A 22,566-nucleotide genomic window follows, 5' to 3' on the forward strand; every position below is an offset into this window, starting at 1 on the left:
GGAATCTTCCGTATCCGCATATTAGGCAAAGTTTCAGCAAATTTTACAAATATTACAGCATGTTTGTGTTTTTTTTCCCCTCATATTTTGCTGATGCTCTGTATTGCAAGATATACCTATCAGTATCCAACAGTTTAAAAGTCTTTGCATTTGTTTAAAATTTCTTTCCTTCGAATTAGCAAAGATTTTTGAACGTGTTGGATACTTAGTATTAAGTATATTAACACTTCGCACTCTCTTTTGTGATTTGTTTCTTATAAAGAATATATCATTTTTTATACATGTAGATATAGTAAAGTAAAAATAGTAAAAATACAAAGTAAACATGATTCTTTGTTTCTTTGTCCTTCGAAAGGATAAGATCATGAAATGTGTCATAGATTTTGTAGTTTTTTTCGATACTTTTTAATTTTTTAAAGGCGAAGTGTTAATAATAGGTTCATCGATTAGATTAGATATTTGCTTGGGAATTCGAGTAAATGTGTCTGTGTAAATGCGTACGATTAATGGATTCTTCCGATCCATTGATCGTCCACAGACTAGGATAGTTCATAAAATGTATAATAAGCTTTTATTTTTAATTTTTTTTTCTTTGCAGTTCTTGTTAGGGAATGCCCTATAGCAATTGTTAAGGCACGAAGCAAAGAAGAGGCTATATGCCGAAGAGGCCCCCACAATATTGTGGCTCAAGAGGGCAACTATCGACGACGAATCATTTTTTCAGAGGATCATAATATATTCCTCTGATAATGGCTCGTGGTCTTATCATATTTTTCTATTTTTTTACCACGTTGTCATTTTGCTCGTCAGTAATAATTGTTATAACTGAAGATATTCCATCTCTTTGGTAAAGTTCATGCCTGAATCGTTCAATAGATGCACAAGTTTTATAGTTAGTTAGAGTCCAAAATATTTAGATTCGCGTATTATTAGATTTTGTAAATTAACTAACTATCGTTGACATTACGGTAATTATTCTTATACAATATTTCATTCTGATAGAATATTATTTGTAATTTTTGTATATAGAACGCGATAAAGAAGTAATTGATAATATAATTCACATACATTTTTTTTTATTCTTAATAATAATATTTGAAATCTTTGTCAATTGTTTAATCATTGTAAATTGTAATGTAGAGTCACGCGTTTAGATTTTAACTTATTGCAACGTGATGTAGGGATTGATAAAAATGGATAGGGAATTAAATTGAAAAGTGCATCTACATATTGGCACGTCGAGTGGACGTGCTATATTTCATGTTTTTATGTATTAATTGTATGATTAATGTATTTTCTTTTTGTTTCAGGTGATCATCGTTGGATTTGTTAACATCAGTCTGTTTCGATAATCGTGTAATAGAATGCTTAATAGTAATAGAATGCTTAAATAATAAAATATTAAATTTAATTATTTTCAAATTTTTTTTTGTAAATATAATTTCAATATAGCAAATATAATTTCAAATATTTGGAAATGGACCAAAGATTTGAAAGATATTCATTAATAAAATGTTTAACTAATGAGAAAAGATGTGTTTCAGGTCTACAATTTCAATTGGATCATATGTCTGGTTTGTTTTTTTTATATTTATACTATCGATAAGTACACAGAATGAAATTGCATACTTTTGCAGTTTTATTATGACAGTTTTTATGATTTGTTTTATATACACTATGTTTAATTTTTCAGGTAATGACGAAATTGATATTATACAAAGTAATATAGAATTAGAATAAAACTATATTAAAACTATACTAATAAGATTATATATAACTAATTCTGAATAATTTCATATTACATTATCTTACAAATTGGTAAAGTATGTTAGTAAGTTTTTTAAAATATCATAATTTTATTGCATGTTTATTCATAAGATGTAATTACGATGCATGATGCATGCTGGGGTTCTAATGCTTCATTTTTTACGCTTTAGCACATTTATATTAAGAGTATTATTGAGGATTTAGTTCTAAGGTTAAATTATCTTTAAGACTAATTTAAGACGAAAATGGCAGATCGGTTAACTATCTGCCACTTAGTAATTAAGATACTTCAAAAAGTCTGGATATATTGGATTGATACATGAATGAGTGTCATTGATCGTAAAATGGCATTTATGTATGAATTAATTCTTTCTTAACTTTTAAATCTCCAATTTTAGATTTATTAATAATATAATATATTAATTATAAGTGTAATATAGTAGTAATTATAAAATACATGTACTTTGTATATTTCTGGGATGTACAAATTGCATGTAAAAATTATGTCAAACAATTATGTCACGTTATCTCTGTAGAACTTTACAGATATTTTTAAAATAATTAGTAAAGCATCCAAGCTTTTTCTCACGGGTAGGTTAGAGCAAAATCGCGGTTGATGAACCCTCGATCGACTACGATCGGATCGATAGAAGATTTATTAAACGCGATTGATTAGTATGTTATTTTAGCTCGTGGATCTCCATATGCAACAACCTCCATGTGATGAGATCTGGATCGGTATTACTTGCGATCTATCCGATTATGAAAATATTATCGTGAATTATCTAATTACTATTATTCCGATAGTACTACTTTTGATAATACTATCCAAGTAATACCGGGCGAATGGCTGCATATTTCAGTAGTGCGTTTCCAAAATATTTTCTATTTAATTCTTACTGGATATTAAATTTTACAGAAATATTAAAATTAATTTTACAAAGAATCTGAAATTTTACATTGTTAATCTTATTTTCGTAAATAAATAAATAAGATATAGTAGAATTCTAAAATAATTTTTTAGAGAAACGCACTGATAAATCCTAATTTCTTCATTTAATTATCCTTTACAGGTTAATCATTACTAAATTTTCTACGATTCTACTTACTTTCGCCAATATATTCACATGATTCTTATTTATTCTCATTTATTCTTATTTATTCTTATTTATCGAAGCACGTAACAATATCATAATTGATTCTTACATAACTTTTAACTAATAAATGTGTAGGAGATAAAATCAAAATGCTTTATTTATACTTATTAATTTTTATTTATTCTTATTTATATATATATTCATTCTTATTAATAAGTATTTATTCTTATTTATTGATATTTATTATGTTCTGTTCTCGGATGAGACTCTTGGGTATAGCTCTCAACTAGATTTTTTTCTTTCAATAAAGAAAATTGAGCTTATGACATTGATTTATGTATTTTGATTTTTGTTAAATAGTACGATCATCAAAGTACCTATTCCTCGTTATCAGTTTCTTCATTTTTTTCATTTCGTTTTTCTTCTTCTCTAGATTCTTGATATAGATTCTTATACGAGAGTTTGTGGAATCTTTCTGCATTAAAAGAAATAAGAAAATGTCCTTTTCTCTCGTATTGGTAAAACACGAATTACGAAAGTACAACTTTGTCGATATCTGTTACTGAGGTCGCACAGCGAAGAATGAATGAATAGACTTAAATATAGTTTATATAGATATTTTAGATGACCTGTATCTTCCTAATTAGATATTTTTTGGTTACATTGTTATACTATAAAAATTAGCAAACTGATATCGATCAAAGATGGACTATCACAGTTAGCATTTAAAATTAATTTATTAGACGTTGTCCGTATCTTTGAGTTCCTCTTTTAGTGTAACATTAATGAGACCTTGATATTTTACAGGATAAGCTAATAAATTTCCTTTGTTCCATGTATATAATTCCTGTAAACAATTTTGTTATCTTCCTAGACACACAGTTATAACACCAAAATAGAAAATATATCGCATCGTTCGTCTATTGAAGCATTACAAACCTTCGTTTTGTGATTATAGCTGACAGCTGTAGTTTTATGATATGGATTGGAGAAGGACAAATGTACATCCACTGTTGAATTTTTGTATAAATCTAAAGCTAATCTGAAAAAAAAAAAAAAAACTATTTATTCAGTAGACCATAGAAAATATCTGCATTATTTTTCTGTGAACACACACACATACACACACACAGAAATGTATTTTTTTATGCCTACCGAATTTTCATGGTTTCATCCGTTACGCTGTGAACAGCATATAAAACTCCTCCGGCAATAAACATTTCTCCAAATTTATGGTGATCGATACTGATGTTCCATGCATATTGAAGACTGAGATCAGTAGCACCCACTTTCATCACGACCGTATTATTGGATGGTAATCCATAAATTACCCATAAACCTATAAAATTATCTATATGTATTTTCCATAATATAAATACTACATATTAATTACTAGTATATTATATTAAAATAATATAGTTTATTATAATATTAAAATACTATAGTTTAATATTATACTATATATACTATATTCTAAAAAATATTATAGTTTAATCATTATAGTGACATACATAGTAATAAGTATATTTTTTGATATTATATTTTAACTTTCTATTCATCTAAGTTAAAAATTGTATAAGATATTTGAAACATTGTAATCGTATATCGCATGTAAAGTGAAGGATGAATGAATTTTTAAAAATGTGCGTGGTACATTATTAAATGCCGGTAGACATGGGTAGAACGTATAATGGAAGACTCGTAGATATTTATGACGCACGCATATTACTGCTTTCATACACGTGTTTCATAACACGTTATTAGCTGATCTCTATCGGCTTTAGAGTATGTACCATCGACCACAGTCCCGTCCTTTATGTACGCGTGGACCGCAAGCGCATGCAATGCATACTACCTTCGAGCCAAAGCGGCCCGCGGGCTACCAGACAGACATACGGCTTTTATCAAGTACACATGTTCATCTTTGAAAAGCCATAAGAATCCTTAAGAAAACCCACAGACACACATTTAACGAGTTCCCAACCATTTAAATCGTCATACCATTTTCGTCAACGTTGAAGTCCACGTAATTAAAATTATGATTAGGAGTGTAAAGATAGTTGTTAGTGTTAACATATAAACCAGGTAGTTGCAATTCGCACGCCGAAAAAAATATATCACATCCTTGACCATGGTAAAGATCGAATCGAAATATTGACGATCGATTTTTAGGATTGTAGAAAAATGATCCATTGTATATTATATGTCCGTTTCCCTATAACACGCGTATGTACGGTATCACAAATTTATATCAAAACGATTTATTATATCGATTACCAACCTGAAATGGATATGGTAATTCAATTTTTTGTGGTGTCTTATTTTTAAAATGTTCTTTGGATTTATATTCCAATATATAAGATGTTTCATTCTTTCGTGTAATCCAATGCTTATCCGAAATTCCATCGAACCTTGGAGACGGATCGTGCATCCAACTGCCATAATGATCGTCCATAGTTCCCTTCAACACTGGCTTACCCACTGCTTCTATTACACCATCTATTTCCATACGATTTATAAGTAATATATTGGATTAGATATTCGCACAACGAAAAATACTTACCTACTAATCTTGACGGCAATCCGGTAAAATTAACGTTCCGTAAAGGCTGAACATTTACGTAGCCGTCTATGTCGGTATATAGACATTTCATGGTAGGACATGTAGGGCAAGTTTCTTGGGGTGGACATAGTTCTTCCAAATCGATATTCTGTGGCATGGGTTCTCCATAAACCACATGTTGTTGCTTATTAGATTTATATCTATCCATGTTTTTGATATCGTCTAACGATGAAGAATAAAAACGTACATTTCTTTATAAATAATTAAATAAATAAATAAATAAATAAATAAATACTGATATATTGAACCGACCATCGATTATGAGAGAACCTTTCGTAACATCGATATCATTTTTCACAACGCAGTGATAGGTACCGTGATCGTTCGATAAAACTCGAAGGATCTTCAAACGCATTTTAAACTGAAATAAAAATCCATCCCTTTTAGATTCACGTTTATAAATGATGATCATCTTTATCAGGACTACCTTGTAATCTCTTCTCTCATAAATTTCCATACGATATTTGTCGGACATTTTCAAACGTCGACCATCGACACGTTCCCAATGAACTGTTGGCTCCGGAAATGCCTCGACTTCACATTCTAAGATAGCTGTACTCTGACTTCGCACGAGGACCAATTGATTACGTATGCGGATAAAGGGTGGAACTATAAATAAAGTGAATAAAGTGAATTTTTGACGAAATAAGATAAAAAATAATTAATCAATAATTTTCTAAAGATTTCAATTTGTAAATTTCTATATATCTATCTCTTGTTGACTTTAGTTCCTCGTCAGACCCTATAAAGTTTTTGCTACTTCAGAATATTGACTGTAGCTTCTTAATAATCCATTTTATCGATATTAATTGATAAAAAAGGATTATTGTGTGACAAATCAGTTGGTCAATCTTATTACATATTCTGAGATGACACTAAAGACAAATTGAATCGATAGGGTGTTGTATACAGATTACTATTACATATTTATATTCAGAACACGTGCACGTTTATAGGAAGTGTGTTCACTATGCAGGATATATAAGCAGGTGTATACATATGCATGAAATCGATAATATATATATATATAATTTAACTCCGAAGAGAATAATTATTTGTATATATACTGTTTTACATGAATTTTGCAAATGTCAGTAATTCCGTTAATAATATCGCAACTTTTTATCTATTTAATGGTTCAAAATTCAAACAAAACTTTATGAGATTTTAGCAAATAAATTATTTGGTTTATTAATATATGATTGTTAAAACTTTATGAATATACTTACATCTAACTTGAAGTTTAAACTTTTTAGATGCTCGAGGCGGTATTCCATTGTCTGCAACGCACGTATATTCACCCATGTGTTCTCTATTCACTACGCTTATATTAAACGTGGTGCCTATTACGGAAGTCACTGTGTAAAGTAAGACACGCTATTATTTCATTACTACAAATAACTTATTTTGTTTATATTAAGAAATATATATACTATTACTCGATGCTCTTACCATGCCAAGATCCTAAAGGTATAACAGTACCATCTGTCTTAGACCATTGAACAACAGGTGGTGGTCTTCCACTCGTTGCACATCTCAATCTTACATTACTACCTTCTCTCAAGGTAATCAATTCAGTTCCATTCCGTGATACCATATTATCTTCTTATAAAGTTATATGTACATATGAAAGAGAGAGAAAGAAAGAGATAAAATTTATAATTCGAAATCTCTTCATTAGAAGTGAAGACGAAGAAGCTACCTAAAATAGACGGTGGTATTAACAAATCATTAACATTGTAATCATTCATATGAACTTTCCAAGCAGATATTCCAGGTTTTCCATCTTGTCCAGACATTCCTGGTCGTCCTGGTGGACCAATATCTCCTAAAACGTGTTAAAGACACGTCACTTTTTTTTTCAATTTAGTACACGTTTAACTAAATCTTTTCAAATTATTTGAGTATCCTTCAACAGAATAGAAGACTAACGAGATTAAATAAGCCCTTTTTTTACACACATTCATCAAGAGTAGATACTTCAAAGAATTAATAGTAATACTAAAGAGACGATAACTGTGCTTCTCTTAAACGAATTTTTAAGATACTCTCGTAAGTACAAAGACCTTTTCAACGCGTAACTTACCGCGCGGTCCCGGTGGCCCTTGAGGACCTGGTTGACCTGGTCTCCCTAAAAAGGTTCAGAAAATTAAACGAAATGGTAGTAATAATAGGGAAGAATATTTTTCAAGTAGAGAGATCTTCGAATCTAAGAATAAAAAAAAACCATAAAGATCGTACCATCCGTTCCATTTCTACCAGGAAATCCTGGTATACCATCTTCTCCTGATTTACCATTTAATCCGGGAAGTCCATCGAGACCACTACGTCCAGGTATACCATCCAGGCCTGGTTCACCTGGAATACCATCTCTTCCATCTATACCAGGTGGTCCTATTTCACCTTTTGGTCCTCTGATTCCAGGAAGTCCTGCTAATCCTGGAGGTCCTTCTGGTCCTGGTGTACCTGGTACACCAGGCAGACCAGGCAAACCAGGTGGGCCAGGATTTCCAGGTGAGCCAGGAAGACCAGGTGGACAATACTTTGTCGAGGAACGACAAAAGTTTTCTATCGCATCGAACTGAAACATATTTTACAAAAGATCTTTTATACGATCCGATCAATTTCAAAAGAGAAAGAAGAGAATGGAAGATACGAATGATTTAGGTAATACGTTGAAAACAAAGCATTTTGTTTGCCGATACATGCCGCTGTTGCAAGCTAACTGACCTGTATACGAGTATCGGCATTTAACCAAACCCAATCTTGGCCGCCAGGAGCAGTCGGGGAAGATGAAGAGCCTGATAATGCAATCGGTGGCGCGGTTACCTTTTTCGATTCCTTCGCGAGCTCTTTATCCTCTCGAATCTGATACAAGGAGCAGAATTGCGATTACACCGCTAGTTTTAATCAGATTAAATCCTTCGTCGAACGAGCCGTCACGGACGAAAGTTGCTTCTTGAACAACGGCTAAAATAATGTATGTATGTATGTATATATATGTGCATATATATATATATATATATATATATATATATAACATAAAAAGGACGTGTATATGCGTCTATCTATATATGTAGCTTGGCTTCGATAGAAAATCTTTAAATGAATGTCACTGTATTGGAAAACCTAGTTTGCAGTAAATAAGCATTCGTCTTTTGTGATACGAAAAAAAGGAGAGAACAAAAACAGAATTTTTCCAAAAGAATACGAAAATACAGCTTTTAACACTTGCTCGACAATAGTCGTTATATTTCCATTTGAGTTAACAATAGAAATGAACAGTTGATATGTACGCTTATATTCGGTACGTAAGCCGTCGATTTAAATGAAAATTTGAAATCATATTACGGCAAGTAAATATTAATTTGCTGTTACTAAATTCTCCAATAGAGTTTTGTATGTATAGAAATAATGAATGCCGAATGTGTCGGTGACAGCTTGCCTCGAATCGAAGCTCGAACGTCTACATGATTTCAATTCGTGCCTCGTGCAAAAGCAAAGCCTTTTATGATATTTTCTAAAACTTTCAATATCGTTCGGGCATGAAGAGAAGCGATGCTTTTATTCGTTCGTATGTTTTAATTATTTATCGCAAAGCTGCTGAGAAAGATTCATTTCGATATTCCAATCTTTTTCCTATATAATTTATTTTTTATTTCTTTTCTTTTCTTTTCTTTTCTTTTTGCAGACAACCGGAATCAGATTTATTTCACGAGCATAACGATTGAACGTTTTCAACGTAGTACTCGAGAGAATGTTCAATTCCATCCAAAATCACGTTCTGAGAATTCCATTAATTCGCTACTTTGCGATGGCTAGTTTAATTAGGATTATCGACGTTCTGTTTGTACATTATCAGACGTAGACTCACGTACCCTGGATATGTCAGAAACCGCATTGTCTCCCGTTGTTGGTAATGCGCTGCTTCGCCTTCGTCGAATAAACTTTTCATTTTCCTGAGATCTCTCACACTCTCCACTTCTTATTATTCGAAGCTCACTTTCTACACTTACTACGTACGTATAGAGGTATACCGAGGTAAAGAATTGCAAGAAAAATTGTGCGAGAATGAGATAAAGTAAAATACGAGGCTGTAACATCCCGTTATCTAACTTTACCGTATTTTTCCCATTCATGATTAATCTTACTTCTTTTATTCCTACGAAAAATGGCATCATTGTTTTTAGATTAATGTATTGTCTAGTTTTATTTTATTAGAAGGTAAAAAACGGAAACGTTAAATGAATCTTACTTCTTAATAGTGATCTTTCTTCTTTCTTATTTTTCTTTCTTTCTTTCTTTCTTTCTCTTATATTTTTCCGTCAGTTCTTCTTTTTTTTTTCTTTTTTCTTTTTTTTTCTTTCTAATTCTTTTTTGAATTCTTCTGATCGCGTAAAAACGTATTTAAGTAAAATGGAATTTCGCTTATCCATGATTCAATTAACTACTTTCTTTTTTATTTTTCTCTTTCTCTCTCCCTCTCCCTACCTCCCTCACCCTCTCTATCCCTCTCTCTTTCTCTCGCATAGTAAGCTTCCATTATCTAAACTTTCCCGACTGTTACTAGGCTTCGTTATGAAAATATTAAGTTCTTCCAAGAGGTTCTTTCGCTATAACGCAAGATCGATAAGTCACGGACAAGTTTCGATATCTCCATCCTACACCCTCCCCCCCGACTTCACTCAATATTTATTTTTAATGAGCTACCGTTGCCACCGCCGTCGCCGATGTCGCTCGTGAAACAAAAAATTTCGAAGGAGTTTATCTTTCGTTCGGTAAGTGAAAACTTTCTCGACCCACGCCAGAGAAGTTTCGATCTAAACGCAAGTGTTATAAGAGAAAGACCGAGAGATAGAAAAAGACAGAGTACTCTCAACTTATATCATCTCACTAGATCATTATCGTCTTTTTTACTACTTCATCTTACAATTTTTAACTTTTATTACTTATATATATATATATATATATATATATATGCATATATGCATATCGTTAATAAAATGAAATAACGAATATTTCTTTTAATTAATTTTATAAATTCATTATTAATAAAATGATATTATAAAAGTGCAACTAATCAAATATTCTTTTTCGTTTTTAAATTTTATTTTCTTTTAATCTCAAATTACCATAGATAAAATTACAAATTTAAGCGTATTATTAATATATACATATAAAGACAAAAGAATTTATCAGAATAAAGTAATATCAGTCGACGTTACCCGTATAGTTTTTTGGTTGGACGAATTCGAATTAATTCCGGCTGGCCGATTTCCAACAATAAAGCAAATCCGAGTGCAAAGGGTCAGAAAAAGGAGGGACACGTTTAACGCGTGGATAATCCTATGAATATTTCCCGCGGTTGATTTTTCACCGTGCCAAGGATCAAAGGCTTAACGAGTCCCATTCTCCGGAATCTATTCTCTACGAAAGAAGAGAGAGAGGGAAAGAGAGAAAGAACATAGATGAAGGAGACAAAAAAAAATAAAGAAATATTTCTTCGATCTAAAAGTTTAGGTGTTTTTCTCCGAATTTTCTAGAATAAATACGCAAAGTATTTCTAAAGATTTATGAGGAAAAGAGAGACATCTCTTCCATTAAAAAAATCTAGATGTTCTTCTTCTTCGAATTTTCTAAAAAAAAACACTTGAAATATTTTTAATGATTTATGAAAAAGAGAGATATAGATAAATAGATAAGATAAATAAATAAAGAGACATTCCTACGATCTAAAAGTCTAAATGTTCTCTATTAAATACACAAAAAAAAAAGAAAGAAAAACACGAAGTGCTAATGATTTATTGAGAAAGAAAGAAGGATTTCTTGGATCTAAAAATCTAAATATTCCTCTTTGAATCTTCAAAGAATATTTCTCGCGAAATATTTTTAATAATTTATGAAAAATAGATAGATAGATAAACAACGGAAAGAGAGAAAAAAAGAGAAAAGAAAAATAAAGAAACATGTCTTAATTATCTAAAAATCTTGATGTTTTTCGAATTTTCAAAAAGTATCACGCAAACTTTTCTAATGATTTACGTTTTTAATTCACACAATGATTTCATCTTTCTCTTTCTTTCTCTCTCTTCCTCTCTCTCTTCTTTCAGAAGGATTACTAGGAACCCCTTGGTATGATTTTTATAACGCGATAAATCTCATGGTATAATCGCGAATATGTAAATTAGCAGTGGCTACGAATTTGCATAGGGATCTTGGTGCTTATACTTGACTCTCTCTTTCTCTCTCTCTCTCTCTCTCTCTCTCTCTCTCTCTCTCTCGACGCGATCGCGTTAAAGATATTCGTACGATTCGATCGAAGTCGGTAGTTTATTGCAGCTGAGAAGACTCGCGGTTCTCCGCGACTTATATATATGTGTGTGTATGTATGTGTTGTATGTATACACACACGTACACACACACACACGCACACGCACAATAGGGGGAGTAAACTTCGTAGATCTGGGTCGATTGATTGATCGTCACGACGACGGAATTGAATTCTCGACTGTCGTTTATACTCTTCCGTCGACTCTCGTCGTTACTTCTCGTCAACATGAATGACAAAAAAGAAGAACTTGAACGGAGAAATTAGAAAAACAAAGAACCCATCTAAGGAATCGTTTATCGCGTTTAATCGTTTCCGTTTCTTCGCCATAACTTTGTATTTAAACGTTACCTTCGCGTAAAGCTCGCGCGGGAAAAAAGAAAAATTTCAAAAGATTCCTCGAAAAGCAACTTTCATTCAAGATTTTTGTCGATCGTCGATCGTTTAGTTTGGTTTCATATAAATAAATGATCTATTATATTCGATCACTATGATTTACTTGATCGTTTCACTTCACTATCTTTTTACACATACACACACACATACACAGAGACACAGGCACACGTACACATGTAAAAAGTAATGTAAAAATACCAAATTTATGAATTTGTGAATGAACCAAAAACGAAATGAAAATAATCGTTTTTTTATTTTCTCTCTTTTCTTATACGACGATAGAAAAATACTGAGAGAGAAATAGAGAAAAAGAGAAAGAGAGAAAGAGAAAGAGATCAAGATTTATCCGTAACGGAGCACGCACGAGCAACGCGACTGTCCAAGATAATCGTTCTAACGTAAACTGACGTCCAGCGGTGGCTTCATTGACGACGGCGCAGGCGCGTCGCTATTCTTGCATTGTATACATCCGTTTACACGGACGTGCATGCATGGGTTTGGAATATACGAGAGAGTGGGTAACTTTCTTTCCTCGTGTGTGGGTGCTTGCAAGCCTTGTTCCGTAGGAGCTTTAAAGTGCACTTCGAGGGGAGGGTTTTATGACAGTGGCGGGAGTACAGCGCGCGTTAAGTGCGTATTTCTATCGTGAAGATAAACCATTCCTTTAAATCGCTTCTATGTACTTCGAGGATGCAACCATTTCCTATATAGTTAGATGTACAACCCTGTTATTCATCTTTTTTCTCTTTATGCCTCTCCCTCTTTTTGTTATCTTTACATCTTGTACTTTTTTTATGTAACAAATCAGATTGGATCCTTCGACCGGTCGTCTCGTTGTTTTCCTACCATACAGAAGTTTGTCATAAAACTCTGTGACATACTTCTCAGACTTGTGTGTGTGTGTGTGTGTGTGTTCATTGTACATAAAGTACAGCATGTAATAATTCTTTCACGTTCCGTATACGATCTAACCAAGATTGTAAACTCCTTTTTCCTTTTTTTTCCTTAGGTTCGTCTTTACGATACCCGTGAAGTTGTTAGAAAAATTTGATAGGTCTGATTCGTTATTTTTCCCGTAAAGGAAAAGAAACAGAAAAAAAGGACGTCAAAAATGTAGATTAAAAAAGACGATTAATCGTATTCCTTTGCTTCGTGATTGGAACGAGAACGATTTTAATATCGCAAATGTCGAAAGCAAATTCCAAGCTGTGGAAGAGGTACGTTTTCGTCACGGATGGTAATCCTTTTAAAGGATCCTTTGAGCCTTATCGAATATTTCTCTAAACTTTTTTTTACAAGAGACGTGACGATAAAGTTACCATGTCGATATCCATCGGTTTTCTATAGTTTCACATTCCTTTTCTTCTTTTCTTCTTTTTATTCTCATTCCTCTTCTCACTTCTTAGAAGAAACAATCGCTCGAAAAGGAATTCTTCGCAGGGTCGAAGTAACTTTGAGATGAATGGGATCTCGATGGGAGGTCGTTAATTTTCGATGAATAAATCCGTTCTATAAGGATGAGTCTTTGAAAGACGCGCAAGCAACTTCTTGGATCGAGGAAGTTTAGAAGGAAGGAAGGAAGGAGAATTTATATTTTACCTTTGAAAAATCTGAAAGAAAAAGTTTATTTGTATCAACGGCGATCTTTAAAGATAAAAGATAAATCACAACGAATGTAATCTATCTTTCTTTCCTTCTTTCTTTCTTTCTTTCTTTCTTTCCTTCTTTCTTTCTTCCTTTCTTTCTTTCTTTCTTTCTTTCCTTATTTTATCTCTTTCCTTTTCTTCCTTATTCTAAGCTTCGTTCGATGAATGGACGTACCAAGAGTATTGTCATCGAGAAACTGCGAACTGTAGAAACGGAGATGAGAATTCAGGCCGTTTGCGGTCTACTAAAGGTTTACAGAAAGCGCTTAGAGACATTAGTGAGATGTATTATACATTATATACATAGGTATATCTTTACCTATCTGTATTGTATACATATTCAGTTATATATATATACACACACACACACACATATATATATATATGAATATGTATATGTCAAAGACCTTGCAAGCTAGCTTTCCTATCTTTCTTCTTTCACTCTGCTACCTTTTTATACATCTATCTGCATATATGTAAGTACATATTAACGTCGATCCATTTTGTTTCTTTTAAACCAGACGCAACTCTACAGAACTGATCTTTTTTTTTCTCAGTTCGACCTAAGCGTCTTGCTTTAATAAAAATTCCAAGGTAAATGGCAGGTAGATCGATAAAACGTCCACCATTCAGCATTTCGCATAGAAGACATTTTTACGTCGGACTATCTTCGTTAACTACATCGTAGGGCTATTTCAACCACTATTCTCTCTCTCTCTCTCTTTCTCTTTATCTTACTCTCTCACAATTCATAGTTTCCAAAAAAGAAAAAAAAAAAAGCAAAACGAAAGTAACGTTCCGTTCATTCGGTATAAATCGGTAACATTAATGCGTTTGGTTTGTTGCTCTCTGAGCTGTGGTCGAGATAACACGAGCAAACTCGTTTCTACAATGTTAACTCTGCATAGTCCTATCCCAAACCGGACGAATCTGCTTGCTTCTACGTAACAACGCGTTTTAATCAGGATAGTGTGTTTTCCCTAAATTAACCTTAATATGGCGTTTTAATGACATTCCCATTTTGGCGTTGGACGATACATATACTATAGGTGGTGTCTCATTTTAAATGATATGATTAAATATCTCTGATTCTATTGATTTTATAAGCAAATATTTCAAATAAAAGTTCGAATAAAAATTGTGAAGGGGAAATGTAATATTTATTTAAACTATTTCATATGAACAGCTTTGTTGTTAAATGTGTTTGTTGGAAAATCAATATTTTAAATCTAACTAAAATTGTAAAGAATATTAATACAAATTCCACGAGTACCTTTTCAATAATCATCAATATTTCCTGGAATTGTGACGATAATTAAAAAATAAAAATATCGAATACGAATTGAAAAGGAAAGATCCGAAAGGAATAAATAAATAAATAAATATATTATTAATGAATTAATTAATGAAAAAGAATATAAAACGGGTCAACGAATATCCAACGGATACACGTACGCGTTTCATTTAACACGATATATTCAACGTGATGATGAATTATCCTTTATGAATCTATTTTCACGACACAATCGACGCATAGTTTCTGCGATAAACGATATCGAAGTTCGTTATACGCGTTTACTTGAATTGAAAAGGTTGCGATCATTATAGTGAAAAATGCAACATCATTAGAGAAAATATTGTTTGTTCAAAAATGATAAAAATATTATACATCTATTTAAGGAAGATTATATCTTCGTATTTTTTATGTTGATTCAATTAATAATAAGAAATGATTAGTATCAAAAATAAAAGAAAAAAAGGATATATAAGTATACAACTCGATTGTATATACAGGATAGGTCAAATGTTCCTAGTTTTGTATTACTTAGAATTTAAAAATAAGGATTAGTCTAAAAAGTCTCGAAAAAAGGCTAATTGACTTGTAAAATTACTTAGGAACTTTTGTCCTACCTTGTATAAGTTGAAAACCTATGGAGGAAGGAATGCCGCATTTGAGTTATATTATACAAAAAAGCTGCAGTGATAGAAGAAGTGGTGGGGAATCCAGATGGTCCATAAGAGAGAGAAGCGCAGGCGGCTGGAGTTCATTTTTCTGTCAGACGTCAGAATAAAAATAGATATCTCGTAATTTTTATTTTTTCGTAATTTTCATGTAATTAACGGGATTATGGAATAAGGAAAGGAAAGAGAGAAGAGATAAAAAAGCTATTTCGTTAACTATATCGTAGAAATTAACTTCTTAATTATACACATCAAATCTTAACAACGAATAAATTCATAAAATGTTCTCCAAATCGGAAAAATGGAATAACTTTAAAATCGAAACATTTTATATCGACGATCGGACATGAAAATATCATGCGTCAATCATAGATAAAAATCGAAATATCGAATATTATCGTTTATTTTTCGAAACATAAATTCAATAATTAATTTGCAATGAGTTTAAATCGTCAACGTTCAATGAATCACGTTTCAGGATTCGTACTTATCGTATTCGATCTTTCTTCAATAACTTTGATCTATGTGATCGAGTTATTAAAGTATTGTATTATAAATTTTAAGTTTAAAGAAGAAGCAGGATGATAACGTGGAAGTATCGAGGAAATATCGCTTTCGTAAAAAGTTTCGGTAGATAGTGTAATCCGAGAAGCGATCTAAAGTAATCGATAGTGCGATAAAAAGGTAGGGTTCAAATTTTTATCGAGATAAAGAAAGAGTAAGCGAGAAGGAGAGAGAGAGAGAGAGAGAGAGAGAGAGAGAGAGAGAGAGAGAGAGAGAGATTGAGAGGAACATCTTTTAATGGTAAAATAAATAGATCCTCTTACATGGTATCGACAACAATAACGAGAGCTAAATTACGAAGAGATGGAAGAAGATATCGAGAAAGCAAAATTGATGAAAGTTCGTGCATATAGACGAATATGAAGAGCATAAGAATGATAGAGAGAGAGAGAGAGAGAGAGAGAGAGAGAGAGAGAGAGAGAGAGAGAATAGCAAGAATGTATAACACACATAGCATCATCCATAAAACTACGGAACGCGGACGCTTTGAGTCCAGCGGCCCTTCATGAATCGTGCTCGAGGTGACAGAGCCCTTCCCGTTGTCAAACCCGCATGGGATGAGATGAGGATTATGCTCGCACTCGACTCAGGGTGTACACGATTACCTTTGAGTGCCTGCACCGTAGTTTCGTCGCATGGCAACGCGTATTCGACCGCGGTTAAGACCTAGATTTTAACACGCAGTCGTTGTAATCCAAAATTACACGCTTAACTTCGGTAAACTTTGCGCCCTTCGTTTTACACTCATTAGTCTTAGATATGACTTTCATTAAAGATATATATATATATATACACTGTCGGTCCAATTTATTTATTTATTTTTTATTTCAAACATGGACTCTCTCTCTCTCTCTCTCTCTCTCTCTCTCTCTCTCTCTCTAGTATAGTTTTCTTTTTTCTTTTTGCAAAATCAAATTCTTCAAACTTGTTAATACTCATATTGATAATATTTACTCGCACGTCGTCGTATTAAATTTTAATTTGTAAATCTGTCAAAATTCGAAGATTATTTTAGAATAAGAAAAGACAAATATTTGAGAAAACTTATTGCAAAGACGTATCATACGAAAAGTTGCGATTAAATGTAAAATGCATATTTCACATTCGCATATAGTAACTAAAATGAAAACGCGGTAGTCATTAAATGTAGCAGTCGCAGTCTAGTTATTAATATGAAGACAATGGGAAAAGACGATAAATGAAAAGCCGTGTAAGAGCTTTCCTAAGCTGTTTCAGCGTTCATTGTCAATCTCGTATCTCGACGTTAAGCAGTTCCTTTATGGGAGCGTGTATATACGTATATCTCTTTACAAAAGCTCGCGGAGTTATGCTCTCATGAAAAGATTCTTTTGCGGTAATTAATAAGTTTCTATGGCAAGAGTGATTTTCTTTTTCAACTGAGCTATAGAATTTTGCTTTAGAAATTTACTTGGAAGTTTACCAATTCGCTGAATGACGAAGCGTTCGTTTTATGGTTTCAACCTGAACGAGAACTCTGGCAGTGACATATTCGTTATTAATTTCGTCATTTCTCTTTTGGAAAAGTATTCTCTTCATCCCCCACAGGACATTGTCTATTTCGATCGATTTAAACGTAAAGAACATATTGTTGGTTACGTTAGCGACAAAAAGTGATTTATTTTTTGACGATGAAACTATATTGGATTTTTTATTCGATAGGATATGACGGTTATCCGGATATTCCATCAACTTGTTATATCTTGCTTCGGTCAGTCCGATTTGATGAATGCGAAAAATCAACATTTGATATATATATATATATGTATATTTGAACGATGCTGTTACAAATATTAAATTCGATATCGACTTTTCGTATTTTATGAACGTAGCAAGCCATGAAATACTATTTCTCATGGATTTATTAACATATAACCTCTTGTAAATAGACAAACATTATCAAGTTACACGTTTTATACAAGCAATATAAACTAACATGAGTTCGTCAGAGGTTTAAGATAGCCACAGTTCCTAGTTAATTATGATAACGGAGCAGGTACGATGCCGTCCCTTGTTCGTCAAGTCTCATGTCAGATCTGATCCAAACAGCGTCCGAGGAAGCCGTTTTATTAGAACGTGGCTATAAATTATTGAAAAAGATCGGCGAAGGTTCTTATGCTAAGGTCATATTAAAAATCGTATCCGCAAGTTGTTGTTGTCGTTATCGTTTTTTAAAGGGAGAAAAGCAAAATCATCAAAAATCCTTTCTTTTACGAATAAGTGAAAAAAACGTTAACGAGGGATCAACAATAATATAAAATTATATTTAGATATAATTAAAAAATAAATAAAAATAAAAAAATAAAATGAAAGGTTGGATACAGGTTTGTTTTTCTCACGAGAGAGAGAACACCGTGTAATCTTGATGTAAATTAACTTTGCAATGAAAAAGGTTCATCGAACACAATTGTCGATTTTTCACCGTGAAAATCGATGAAGTTGGTTCGCTGCATATGACGTCGAAGAACAATCACGCGAACGCGATGATTAAACGTTTCGGTAAACGAATTTATTGCGATCGTATGATGGAATAGAGTTTATTTTGAGAAAAACATGAAAGCTCGTTTGTCGCAACGCGAGTGAACTTTTAAATTTATTCTGGTTACTCGTTATTTTCTCTTTTTTCTCTTTTCTTTTTAATGGGCTAGAATTTCTTTTTATTTTATTCTATTTTATTCTGTTTTGTTTTACTCTTATTACGTAAATAAAAAACGAACAATTTATCATATATTTGACGTTCTTCACAAATCTTATTTAGGTTTACCAAGCTGAATACAAATCGCAGTATCGTACGATAAAGGATTGCATGTTGGCCTGCAAGATCATAGACACAGCAAAGGCACCGAAGGATTTTGTTCGTAAATTTTTACCACGAGAGCTTGACATTTTAGTTAAACTCAACCATCCACACGTGGTACACATACACAGCATCTTTCAAAGACGTATGAAATATTTCATATTCATGCGTTACGCCGAGAACGGTGACCTTCTCGACTTTATCCTGAAGAACGGAGCAGTGTCAGAGAACCAAGCTCGCATATGGTTTCGACAACTGGCTCTTGGTACACATACATCACCGTACATACACACATAGAGATGAACGCATACAGATAGTATCCTACAACTTTTTAATCTAGCGATAGCCCACAAATTCTCCGAGAATTCTCTTTGAAATCACTCTTGATCCTTCAAAAAGATTATATCCGTCTGTAAATATATAAAATATAAAAAATATATAAAAAAGATAGGAATTTTCAAAGAAGAATTTTTGAACAAATAAAAACTATAGATAAACGTTTATAATCAATATCCACTGAGAGTACCAAACAGAACGCGCAAATAACGACGTACTCGACAATTCAATTATTGAGAAACACTAACGAGCGATTACGTCCTGTTCTATATAATTTTTATCAATCGATATTCTCTTCCTCTTCCTCTCTCTCTCTCTCTCTCTCTCTCTCTCTCTCTCTCTCTCTCTCTCTCTCTATCCATCCATCTATCTATCTATCTATCTCTTTTTTGCCCTTCAGAAATCCTTCATATAAAGCTAAACGATGTATCTATCGTACATGTATCTAAACGTTGAAATAATATTCGTGAACTCCATTTCATTGTTCTCTTTTTTCTAGGTATTCAATATCTTCATGAAATGGAAATTGCACATCGTGATTTAAAATGTGAAAATATTCTTCTAACAATGAATTACAATGTAAAGCTAGCCGATTTTGGATTCTCACGATACATGATTGACAATCGTGGTAAACGTGTACTCAGTGACACATACTGTGGTTCCTTGTCGTATGCTGCACCAGAAGTTCTACGTGGTGCTCCTTATAATCCAAAATATTCTGACATTTGGTCACTCGGTGTGATTCTCTATATCATTTTGAACAAGGCCATGCCTTTCGACGAGACCAATATAAAGATACTCTATGAACAACAGTTATCACGTAAATGGAAATTTCGACGAAAAATCGACGAAACCATCAGCGATAATGCAAAGAAAACTGTAACGAATCTTTTGGAACCGGATGTAAAAAAGCGATGGCAAATTGATCAGATATTATATGGCGAGTGGATAGCAATGGATCCAAGATTATTGGTTCTGACACCGATTGAGCAAAGTGCTCTCAATCATGCGATCGAGGAACGTAAAAAGAACGAAGAGAAATTTTTGAAGAAGGTGAATTCTAGTGAATGAAAGATTTTTTGTATGAAATTCATATTTCTTTATCATTTAGAAATCCTCAAAGATCGAAAAGAAAAGCGAAAAACCGCAGAACGTCAGCGACACTGTCGGAACAGTCACTATTTTGAAGGATGCTACAAAGGTATCAATGTCATTGTTGAGAATGGCACAAAATACGTTTCATAAATATCAGAATTTTTCTCATTTCCTTTCTAGGCTATACCGTCCATTATTTTACCTATCGGTTTTCCTAAACAACTTGAAATGTAATCAAATATTGTGGTATATACGTTGGAACATGGTTTTTGATTACATTATATATATATCCCCGTACTTCCGCATTTCCTACTTTTGTAACACAATGCATTTAAATACAAATAATATGATTTAATTGCAATATCCGATTTATCACGATTTACGGTATAACACAGTTAAAGTATCCGCTTACTCGGAGTAAACTGCCGGAACAACAGAAAACTAAGTATGCAATTAAATTAGAAATACGATCTCGGGGAAATGTGTATTACGTATCCAATGTGGAATTGTTTTGAACAATGAGTTTCTAATAATTGCAAAACGATTAAAGTTAACGTGCAAATGCATCATTGTAAATTTGGACTATCTTTCGAGATTGAAACGATCGATTCGTTACTTCATGCGTTAAGATTTATTCAATTTTTCGTTGGCATGATGCATTTACTTGGAAGAGAAGAATTATGATATATACAGCTAAAGATAACTGACACGATAACTCAATGATTCTATTCCACTTCATAGCTGGTCGAGATCTAGTAAAAGAACATTAACTCAAAGGGAGACGCGTTTACGTTATGTAGAGGTAATTATGGGGCGTGCGCGCTTTCGAGCTGCACATTTTGTTTGAAAGTTCGTTATTTCGTTGCCCGTGAACCTTCTCGTGTAACGAAGTAGTACCTTTTCGTGTAAGGGTAAAAGGTGTTTCCACATAAAGTTGTATCGTAGCGTGCGATGTACACATCACAGTAGAAGACTACTGTAGTAGTAGCGAGTTAACTTGGCATCGCGTAGTCGTCCTCCGTAATGAGAGCCTTCGTAACGTCCTAACGTTATCCGGAAATTAACGTCGCTCGAATCTCAGTCTTGCCAGGAAACGTGGAACACTTTCGACGTTCGAAACACCGAAGATATGAACACTCTTGATGATCTACCTCCCGTAAAAGAAAAGGGGAAAAAAAAAGGAAAAAAAAGAATATATGAAATTAAAACAAGTAATCATAGATATTCGAACGCCAATAAATAACATTTCTTTAAAACGTCAAATAAGTATCACGAATTGATAAAATCGAAAATAAATTGTGATTGTACGTTTATTTTGTTCTAGAAGTCATTATCCACGAGTTGCTGAATAAACCTTAAAAAATTCTTTTGTTTATTATTTCTTGTTTTTCGCATAAGGTACTTTTTTTTCCTCTCTTTTTTCTTTTTTTGAGAATATATCGAAACGTAGAATACGACTTGGAAGCCGTTCAATAAAAGAAGAGAAAGGCTTCATAATCAGAATTCCCAGGAGATGACCGATAACCGTTCGACTTCATCTACGAATAAAGGACAGATTCAACTGAAACGTCAATAAAGCGAAGAAAAATACATTACTCTTCTTCTTTCTTTTTTTCATCTCATTTTTTTCCCATAGATTTTTCTCTCTTTAATTCTAAAGACGACCATATAAAGGAAATTGACGCTCTTTTTTTAATTTATCTATATAAATCTTTTTTATTAATTTCATTTTTTTAATTTTAATATTACGATCGACAGTATCGATCGATAGTACCGTTTATCTTCATCACGTGACGATTTTACACAAATCTTCTCATTGCTGCTTTCCCGCGAAACGATCCATGTAATGAACCATTTATGGCGAAAGAGAAAATTCGTTCTAAACTCTGCACACCGTGAGTAGAAACTTTCTTACTTAAATATATACTTGAGTCGAT

At 32.8% G+C, this 22,566-nt stretch overlaps 2 protein-coding genes across 4 annotated transcripts; one reads left to right on the forward strand and one right to left on the reverse strand.

Annotated features, from left to right (window-relative positions):
- Positions 1-3,021: 3,021 nt before the first annotated feature.
- On the reverse strand, positions 3,022-12,464 carry LOC122632464 (gliomedin-like). 3 transcript variants are annotated; one of them, XM_043819253.1, is made up of 16 exons: positions 12,167-12,464; positions 9,366-9,649; positions 8,218-8,355; positions 7,729-8,068; positions 7,574-7,618; positions 7,190-7,315; positions 6,940-7,089; positions 6,717-6,845; positions 5,915-6,096; positions 5,740-5,848; positions 5,428-5,649; positions 5,146-5,363; positions 4,866-5,079; positions 4,020-4,203; positions 3,804-3,906; positions 3,022-3,711 (listed from the first exon to the last, which is right to left on the reverse strand). In XM_043819253.1, exons 2-16 carry the CDS (start codon positions 9,624-9,626, stop codon positions 3,604-3,606), a joined length of 2,529 nt encoding a protein of 842 aa, XP_043675188.1. In that variant the 5' UTR covers positions 9,627-9,649; positions 12,167-12,464; the 3' UTR covers positions 3,022-3,603. The 3 variants fall into 3 exon arrangements, with proteins under 3 accessions (XP_043675188.1, XP_043675187.1, XP_043675190.1); XM_043819252.1 differs by having other exon boundaries at positions 6,940-7,092; XM_043819255.1 differs by lacking the exon at positions 8,218-8,355 and having other exon boundaries at positions 6,940-7,092.
- Positions 12,465-18,112: 5,648 nt separating this feature from the next.
- On the forward strand, positions 18,113-20,984 carry LOC122632503 (testis-specific serine/threonine-protein kinase 1-like). The gene is made up of 4 exons (XM_043819339.1): positions 18,113-18,524; positions 19,160-19,463; positions 20,034-20,587; positions 20,646-20,984. The coding sequence occupies exons 1-4, from the start codon at positions 18,429-18,431 to the stop codon at positions 20,982-20,984; spliced, it is 1,293 nt and encodes a 430-aa protein (XP_043675274.1). The 5' UTR covers positions 18,113-18,428.
- The last annotated feature ends 1,582 nt before the right edge of the window (positions 20,985-22,566 follow it).

The sequence above is a fragment of the Vespula pensylvanica genome, chromosome 10 (assembly GCF_014466175.1).
Source record: "Vespula pensylvanica isolate Volc-1 chromosome 10, ASM1446617v1, whole genome shotgun sequence".
NCBI classification, from domain to species: domain Eukaryota; kingdom Metazoa; phylum Arthropoda; class Insecta; order Hymenoptera; family Vespidae; genus Vespula; species Vespula pensylvanica.